The sequence below is a fragment of the Salminus brasiliensis genome, chromosome 2 (genome assembly GCF_030463535.1).
Source record: "Salminus brasiliensis chromosome 2, fSalBra1.hap2, whole genome shotgun sequence".
Classification (NCBI taxonomy): Eukaryota; Metazoa; Chordata; class Actinopteri; order Characiformes; family Bryconidae; genus Salminus; species Salminus brasiliensis.
The window spans coordinates 16,971,756-16,981,094 of record NC_132879.1 but is presented as its reverse complement, the minus strand read 5'-3'; the positions used below and the strand labels follow the sequence as shown (position 1 = coordinate 16,981,094).

Genomic DNA, 9,339 nt, shown 5'->3' with positions numbered 1-9,339 from the left:
ATGATTTTTGTCATATCCACTATGATATTGTCGTCTCACATGCAAGAACCCTGTATCTCCAAACTGGCAGCTTTACAGGAGAAGGAAAAAGCTGCTTAGCCTTCAATGGAGGTCAGTGTAAATGACTGTATTCTAAGTTCATTGGTTCATTCATAAGGACACGTGTTAAGAACAACCAAGAACAACCAAGCCAGCAAAAACAATATATTACAAATTATTATACTGGTTTGAACTACTTCCAGATGGCATGTAACTCTTAAAAACTATTTACTTACTGTTTAATCTAATAGTTTAATTAAGTTGTTTAAATATTTTCTATCTATATTGTATCTATATATCTCAATTGCCATGCATGTATCCATGTTTTTCATGTTCAGGGTCCTGGATGCAATGGATGCAAGGCAGAAACACCCCCTGAGCAGGACACCAGTCCATCATATGGTACCACACACACAGCCATTCACTCTCACTGACAACTAGGGGCAATTTAGCATAGCCGCTACCATCATGTGTGTTTTTGTGAGGTGGGAGAAAAGATCCTGGAGTAACCCCATGTATTTTTTCTTAATTGTTTTTTTAATTTGTTTATACGTCCATTTTTCTTGGCCAGTGCCCCCCTCACAACACGCTTGGACATTTTATTCATTTTAGTCCATTTGGACAAGCGCAGCACCACTGTGAGAATCACTTTTTTTGCCTTCTCTTGTGTGTTCGACACAATCCAACTCATCCCGCTCATGCTGGGGGGAGAAGATGGGTAGTATGAAGGTGGACAAGCCCATGATTGCCTGGGTTTTGAACTATCTGTCTGGAAGACCCTTGTATGTGCAGCTGGGAACCTGCCGGTCTGATTGTCTGGTCAGTAGTGCTGGAGCACCTCAAGGAACAGTGCTCTCCCCCTACCTCTTTACCCTGCACACCACTGACTTCCAGAACAGGTCAGACCTCAACCATCTTCAGGAATTTTCTGATGACTCTATGGTGGTCGGATGCATCAGGGATGAGCAAGAAGGAGAATACAGAGACCTGGTGAACAGCTTTGTTGAGTGGTGTGCAAGAAACCACCTACTTCCCAATGTGACCAAATCCAAGGAGATGGTAGGGGACGTTAGGAGGAAGAGTCCTGTCACAAAGTGGAAACCTACAAATACCTGGGTGTCCTGCTCGACAGCAAACTCGACTGGAGGGTCAAAACAAGAAAGGTGTGTTCAAGAAGGGATGAGCAGGCTCAATTTTCTGAGGAGACTCAGGTCCTTTACTGATGTTGGAGATCTGTAGGGGGGGCACATCAGAGGAGGAGATGCAAGAAAGCCTAACAAACGGATCAAGAAGGCTGGTTCAGTTTTGGGAAGCTCGCTTGAAGGTTTTGAGGCGGTGGTGGAAAGCAGGTCACTTAACAAACTCATGGCCATACTGGACAACACATCACACCTACTCCATGACCTACTGGTCAGACAGTAGGTCATGGAGTAGGTGTACTCTCAGCAACAGACTCATTCAGCTCCACTGTAGCAAGGAACGGTACAGTAGATCCTATTGTACACCTCATCACTGTGCCGGGATGTATATTGAGCCCTATCAGGACGGGCTTGGGTTTACTGTTTACACTGCACTGTTTTAGTATATGCCTTCTATATTGCATTACTATTGTCTATTTACATGGATATTGGTAATAATCACTGACATTAATGTGATTTATTACTGAATAACTGTTTACAGAGCAGTCACTCAGTTGTTGGTATTATACTGGATATTCAGATTTCTTTTTGGTATTGTATGACAATCCGCACTGCACTGTCATCTGCATATTTATGCGCCTTACATACTGCATGTTCCACTTTAACTGCTTTGTTATATTCCTATTATATCTTTCTTCTGTTTATGTATTTGTACATATATGGGAGGCTAAGTTGCTCTTTACATTGCTTTGTTCTTGTTTGCTTTTCACTGTATGTCTGTGCTGCTGTAATACCTGACTTTCCATCTGGGATTAGTAAAGTTATCTATCTAATCTATTAAATAATAGAAAATACATTAAAAAGTGATAATTTGTTATGTTTTTATTAAACATAATAGATATAGAATTCAGATTATGCAAAATTATAAATTGGGAAATTGTTACTGAAAACTATAAATAAAAGTTTGAATGATATTGATTTCATTCTTTGTTTCTTCATGCCTACAAAGCAGTATAACTGGCCCTAGACTGCCCTCCCCCAGTTGAAATCTAGAACCGCCACTGCCAGTAGTTACTTCAACAAAAGTCAGATTAATTCTTTTTAAATATATTTGATTTCACATCAATGAATGAGGTGTCTCAATACTTTTGTCCAGTGTAGTCTAGGTATTTACCTTTCTCCCACCCTCACACTGCCATAGTTTTGCAACTTAGGCAACCCCAGACCTCAGTGGATACATGTCCCAAGTATTCTCTTTTTTGAAAACCAAAATATGGTCACTCTTCTTTCATTAGCAATGCTGAGCCATCCTCAGTGTGTTTTAGCAAAAACAACGAACACCACATTTTATGGATAACTCAAATGATGCACAAGTCATTGTCTTATCAGCAAGACATGCAACAGACGGCTTATAAACAGAGAAAGATGAAACTAATTTGAGCCCATATTTGATCAGCTCTTTATACCAGACTGGCAATAAACTTTCCTGTGAAAATCCCGAGACTTAAAAATAAATTACCCACCCCTCCATCAGCCCCTTTTAATACATCTCAATGGGGCTGACCAAATTAGGTTACTCATTTAGAAAGCTATTTTATTGCTTAAGAATTGACGAACTCAAATATTCTGAACTGAGGAAGTATAAGATTTTCTGCTTTGAGGTACTTTGGAGGAAAAAGCATTGACACAGCAGCACTGCAGTAAAATGGCTATAGAGGAGCTTCCCAAATAACAGATTATGCAATTTCATACAGCAGTAATAAATGTAGTTAGTCTTTAGGAATGAATGGAGAAACTAGTGAAAGTACATTTAATAACATTTAATACAGCTGTGCTTTCCATTTTTTCTGCAGTATTTTGATAACACAACCGCACTTCACTGACATACAAAAATGATAAAAAACACAGGTTTGTTTTTCTCCAGTCTTTTATTGTTCAAAAGATAATGTTCACTCCTGCATCTTCTCAATGGTCTCCTCCTTGTATTTGCCCTTCTCCTTGCCGTCTTGCCGAGACTTGGCTTTACGCTCCAGGATCTTCTTGCGATCCTTGTCAAGCTTCAGCCTGGTGATCACGACCTGATCAAACCAAACAAAATCAAAACATTCAATATTCACACAAAACTACACAGGGAAAACAATTAATAAATAAATACTGTCCCCCTGACTAACATCATCCAAACAAATCTATGTGCTACAAATGGTTCCTTGAGCAAAGCGTTCTTCCACAAAGAACCATACTGTGAATAAAGTGAACAACCTTTCTAAGGCTTGAAACATTTGCTTGATAAGTTTTTTTTACCAATCTAAAAGGTTCTCTACGGAATCTAAAGTGGTTCTATGGTATTTCTCAATATCTTTTGTAATAAGGATGTGAGTAAATGTCAAGTAAATGTTTCTTTACTTTCATTGAAACCCTTATACGTTTAAAGACTTTTAATGGTAAATGTCTTTAAACGTATAAGGGTTTCAATGAAGGTAAAGAAACATTTACCTGACAATTCCAGAATGCACCAATCTGTAAGAAACCTGAACAGTTCAAGCTAACCAATAATCAGGTTCTTTAGGAGAAAGTGACTCACTTTCATGTATTAGTAGCACAGCAACAATTAATACAATTAACAAATGTATGCAATATATCATTTAAAAAATGTGGATGTAGGCACCTGAAATTAGAGTGATGTCCAATTACACGGACTTAAGAAGTTGTGGCAAACTATGACAACTGATTAGATCTTTCTGTACATCAAGAAAAATATGCCTGACAAAACAAACCAGAAACAAGCAGACCTGGCCAAAAAAGCTACAGGCTAAGTAGAAACAGATTTTTAAAAGAGTGCACCTACATTCAAGAAATCTACATAGCACAGCTGATTATCACCTCCCACCTGAAAAACTGGCTGCATAATTTACCATTTACTTGAGTACTGGCACCTCAAACAGTCAAGTACCCCAGCACATCTAACCTTAGCCATGCTGTTCAGGGAACATTAAATAGACAATTAAATAACCTGCTGCACAATGGACTTAATTGAATAGTCTTTAATACATTACTTGTAAACATTTAAAGTTTAGTCCCGTTTCTTAGACGAGGAACTTATTCTGGCTATTGGGTGCACATGGGCATGATACTGATTTCATACCATTACAAGCAAGTGTAAATAACTTATTCAGTTTAGGACATCAAATGGTCCACAGCTTTTAGTTAGTGTTTGACTCCTGAAGGGAACTATAATTTAATTATTCCACTAATTGTATGCAACCAATTTAAAAACTTGCTCTGACTAATCCTGAGCCACTAAAGAGCAGCACAAAATAAGGAAACTGCTGCTCTACTAACCCACAAGGAATTGCTGCAAAGCCAAGCTTTTCATAGCAAAACCATCTGATGGCACACAGAAACACTTATGTCTAATGGCACCTAGTCAAACGTCTAATCCAATAACACAGCCCATCTGTAGTGAAGTAGTATGTTCTTTTTAATGTTTATTAGGCAGGAACTATGCCACCATATCTACAATGTTTAGCACTTTAGACACCTTACACGTTATTCTGGGCTGATATATATATATGCGCCTGTGAACTGTCAATGAGGGTTACACAATGGACAAAAACTCTCCAAATTGACATCACCAGCACTTGCTCAATTCAACAGTCTGAGAAAAAGCAATATCAGCTCAAGACTACAGAAACCAGATTGGTAGAAAAGGGGGATCAGAACACTGGCAAAGTGCTGGTCTGGGCACTGGATTGCTGTTGGTCAGACATAAGACTGGTAAGGAGGTCGACTTATTTCCATCATGTGCTACTCTACCTACAAATCTCAGTGCTCTAGGTTCACTTCTCTGCACTCTGGGAAGAGTTTAAGAAAGGAATGACGCTGTAGACAGAAACGTCTCCCTGAGAATAATCTCAGAAGCTTCAGCCCCACTCAACTATAAGTCACAACAAATTCAGCGAGAAGTTGTCATCTCATACCTTGCTAGGATGGATGCCAACATGCACTGTGGTGCCATTGGCCTTCTCACGCTGTACGCGTTCAATGTAGATGACGTACTTCTTCCTGTATACCTGGACAACTTTGCCAATCTGCTGGCCTTTGTAGTGTCCCCGGACGACCTATTGACAGCAGAGAACAAGAAAATAAAATTAAACAAAAAGGTCCTGCAGACTTTCATAGACAAATATTAACTAACAGACAGTAGTAGGTAAAAGCTTTGCTAAAAATTAAACAAGTGTAAGAACACTTTAGAACTGCTTCTAAACAAGGCCAAAGTACAACAGTTTCTTACAAAACACTTCATACAAGCACTCACACACCATCAAAACACCTCAATGCTGACTGACAAGCTCCCATTAAAGAAGGTAGTGACCTTACCTGGACCTCATCGTCCTTACGGATGGGCATGGACCTCACATTGTATTTCTGGCGGAGCTCTTTTGAGAGAGGTGAAGACATGATCTTTCTGCGAACATGTGATGGGGCATTGAAGTGCCTCTTGCGGTTCTTGCGCCGGGAGGAGGTCACAAACGGATTGGTCTTCATGGTGGCTGTGGAACAAGAAAAGTGGACCATTAGAACAGTCAGTCAATTAGGAGGGGAGGCAGGAAAAAAAAAAAGCAGTGAGTCCATCCTTTACCAAGCAGACTTTCTTACACTGGGACACGATCACTCTTGGGGAGCTCATGCTCTGCAGTTTTGTTTGTACTGCTTAAACTATAACCATGCCCCTTGAGAGTTAGTTAGAGGGTCTGCTAGTTAAAAGACTGCACAGTTTAAGTGCAAGTGTGGAGTCTTGATGACTAGGACTGGGGAGCCCTGCTCTACTGCACTGAAATCAGACTCAGTCGACTTGGGTGTTGGTTGTTAAGACCAACAACTCATCCAACACAGCAATCACAAGCATTGCCCTGTTGCTATTCACGGTCACTAATTTACTAATCACTGTTTACACTGATATTCATAGCGGCCTATACCTGTAAACGACCCCTGAAGTAGGCTTTACACACACACACACACACGTCTCCATACACAGTTCTCACGGCTAACAGAAGCTTTTAGCCCCCTCAACGCGCATAAACATGTCATACACACACCAGGACCACGGCAAACATTAAACTCGGGCTCGTATGCAACCCGTATTCCGCACATGCTACATATCTGAGCGCTAAAGCAGAAACTACCGACTCAGTCACACTGTTCAGAGCCTGGCTCTTAGCAACAAGCTAGCTGAGCTCTCCTGTCAAAATATCGAGAGACTGGACCACAATCCTTCACAAATAACACGGCCATAATAAGCTCTGTGGTGTTCTGTACCGTCAGTTTGTGATTTGGACTACACACAAGTTACAGCGGTACGGATGGACAGAGATTAAACTTAAACAGCATTGCCGACATCTCTCACCCTACCGAGTATTCCGCTATGGCCGCCGGAAAAGAGGCTGCAAAACTACTTCCGCCCGAATTAGTCGGCGACCAGATCTCGCGAGAGTTGGAAACGCGAACTGAGGAGGAGCTCCAGGTTCAGTTCCGAGCGGAGGAGGTCAGCGGGACCCCAGCCCTTACTGGCAGAACAGGCTTCATTTATAACGAGTCTGGAGAGACGGTCTTTAAAGTCGCTGACATTATTATTTATTATTTATTATTTATTATTTATTACCGATTATATAATTAGAGTTCGATGAGGGCACATTTTTACTTCGAGGAAACTATATTATTATATATATGATAATACTTGATATGAAGTCACTGATACGTATAGTCATGTAAACACAAAGGGTAACCCCATAAAATGAAAACTTTTATTTTTTTTAAGCATATTTAAACCAAGGAACATTTAATCTTAAATTAATATTTAATCAATATTGAAACATGGAGCTAAATGAACTTCTCTTAAAAACTGCTACAGGTGCTACAAATGGTTCCTTGAGCAGAGCATTCTTCCATAAACAACCATACTGTGAATAATGTGAACCTTTCTAATGCTTTAAACATTTGCAAGTGTTTCTGTATGTAATCAAAAGTGGTTCTGAGGTATTTATAACCAGTCTGGAGAGACGGTCTTTAAAATCACTGACATTATTATTTATTATTTATATTACCAGCATGTATATAATTAGAGTACAATGAGGGCACAGTTTCACCCTGAGAAAACTATATCAGGTGATCTATCTAATACAGAGTCTGGAGAAGTCACTGAAACATATACTCATGTAAACAAATCAGGTAACTAATAAATAAATAAATAAATAAAAATGAAAACCTTTGTTTATTCTATAGCATATTTAAACCAAGGGCCATTTGCTCAGTGGTGGCTCAGCGGTTAGAGGGCTGTCGATAACAGGGTTGTGGGTTTGATTCCCGGGCTTGGCAAGCTGCCACTGTTGGGCCCTTGAGCAAGGCCCTTTACCTTCTCTGCTCCCCGGGCGCTGGAGTTGGCTGCCCACTGCTTTGGGTGAGACTGCAAGATGCGTGAATTGTCTCCAACAATCCAAAAATGCCACCTCGGGACCTACAGGTAGCTCCTGCCACAGCTGACAAATTTCATGTCATTTCCAAGCTCTTTGTGCTGGTTCTGAATTCAGTGACTGGTTGGCCTCCATGTTCAGTGTGAAGAAATAAATACATGAAATAATTGTTTTCTATTAAGCAATGATATGTCTGCTTTTCTATCAACAAACAAGACTTGGTACAATTTACATTCTGATAGTAGTATTGCTTTTGATATTCCAGTAGTCAGGTCTGAATATGGCAAGGCTGCTTTTAGCTGTAATGCTCTGTCTGCGTGGAATGATCTGCAGAAACATTTACAGCTGAGATCATTTTTGTCCCTGGCTGATTTAAATAGAATTTAATATAAAGTGATTAATATTAGCGCTAGTTATTCATTTGATTAATCTGTTGTTGATCTTGCTGTAGATTTTGTTTGTGTGTTGATTGACCTTCCTCAAATTTCCCATTCCTGGTGCAATAATCTTACTATGTGGGATATTTGTTTCAGTTTTTCTATGTATGTTTATCTATTTATTCTATTTTAGGTATATTTTTAATGTCTGTCAGTGCTGTCGTGATTATTTGGTGTTATATTGGCACATTGGAGCCTGGAGACACACAGTCTCGACTAGCTTTGGTTTTGTACGCTGCATTTTTGGTCAAGGCTTAGTTACAAAAAGCATTTCTAATCTCATTATGACAACCCTGCTTAAACTAATGAATCATATGGCCAAAGAAATGGATCCTAAAGTAAGAAATGCATATGCAGACCATATTCGTTGTTGATCTCATGTCATGAAAACAAGCAAAAAAAAAACTGGGCTAGCAAATCATACCAAATCAAAGTTTATTGAACACATACACAGTCATACATGGTACAAATAGTATATAATAATATACTAATAGTATATAATAATAATAATGAAGCGCTTTGATGACTATGATGATATACTGCTATACCGCTGTACATGTATTTTCAGTCATTTCTGGATCAACTCCAGTGTAGCAGATGGGCTTCGGCACACTGAAACGCTCGGCTCTTTTGAAGAGGAAATCTTCAACTGAACTGCGCTAACATGCTGTGGAAGCAGGTGTTCTTTCTTTGACTCTCAATAGGACCTATTGAAATGAAAATGCCAATACAAAGAGGATCAAAGAGAAACCCTTTGATGGCTCACATCCGTAGTAGCTGGCACCATTCTGTACGAGGGAGTTCCCAGAGTGCACCTGTATACCTTCAAAGTCCTTGTTGTTTGCTTTGTGTGAAGAGGGTTTAGACCGTACTGAAACAGGAATAAAAGGAGTATTTGAGTGAAAAACAGACATGAAGAGTACAGGAACACAAAGTCTTAATACCCAGCCATTGCAAAAGTTTGGGCACGCTAGGCCAAATTACATTGTGAAGTAGTAATTACAGCCTCTGCAGCTAATCAGACTTAACACATGCTTTTTTCAGCAGAACTGAATGCACAGCTACTGTTTTTCTTACTGTAAAGATTTTCAGTTCTCGTCACCACATACTCCATGCTGCACTATATGGACAAAAGTATTGGGACACCTGCTCATTTCTCAAAAATAGTTTATCCTGCTTTTGTTGGCCTAACTATGTCTCTACTGCCCAGGGAAGGCTGTCTACTAGATTTTGGAGCATTGCTGTGGAGATTTGATT

At 39.6% G+C, this 9,339-nt stretch overlaps 1 protein-coding gene across 3 annotated transcripts in view; it reads right to left on the bottom strand.

Annotated features, from left to right (window-relative positions):
• Positions 1 to 3,087: 3,087 nt before the first annotated feature.
• rpl26 (ribosomal protein L26) overlaps positions 3,088 to 9,339 on the bottom strand; it is a 164,083-nt gene continuing 157,831 nt past the window's right edge. For 2 of the 3 annotated variants that reach the window (XM_072668772.1, XM_072668764.1), the window contains exons 2-4: positions 5,556 to 5,730; positions 5,156 to 5,296; positions 3,088 to 3,256 (exon numbers count right to left, since the gene is read on the bottom strand). In XM_072668772.1, coding sequence (XP_072524873.1) covers positions 3,128 to 3,256; positions 5,156 to 5,296; positions 5,556 to 5,723 — 438 coding nt within the window. In that variant the 5' untranslated portion in view covers positions 5,724 to 5,730 and the 3' untranslated portion in view covers positions 3,088 to 3,127. Of the gene's footprint in view, positions 3,257 to 5,155; positions 5,297 to 5,555; positions 5,731 to 6,587; positions 6,648 to 9,339 lie in introns of those variants that run through there. The other variant, XM_072668756.1, reaches the window with a different exon arrangement.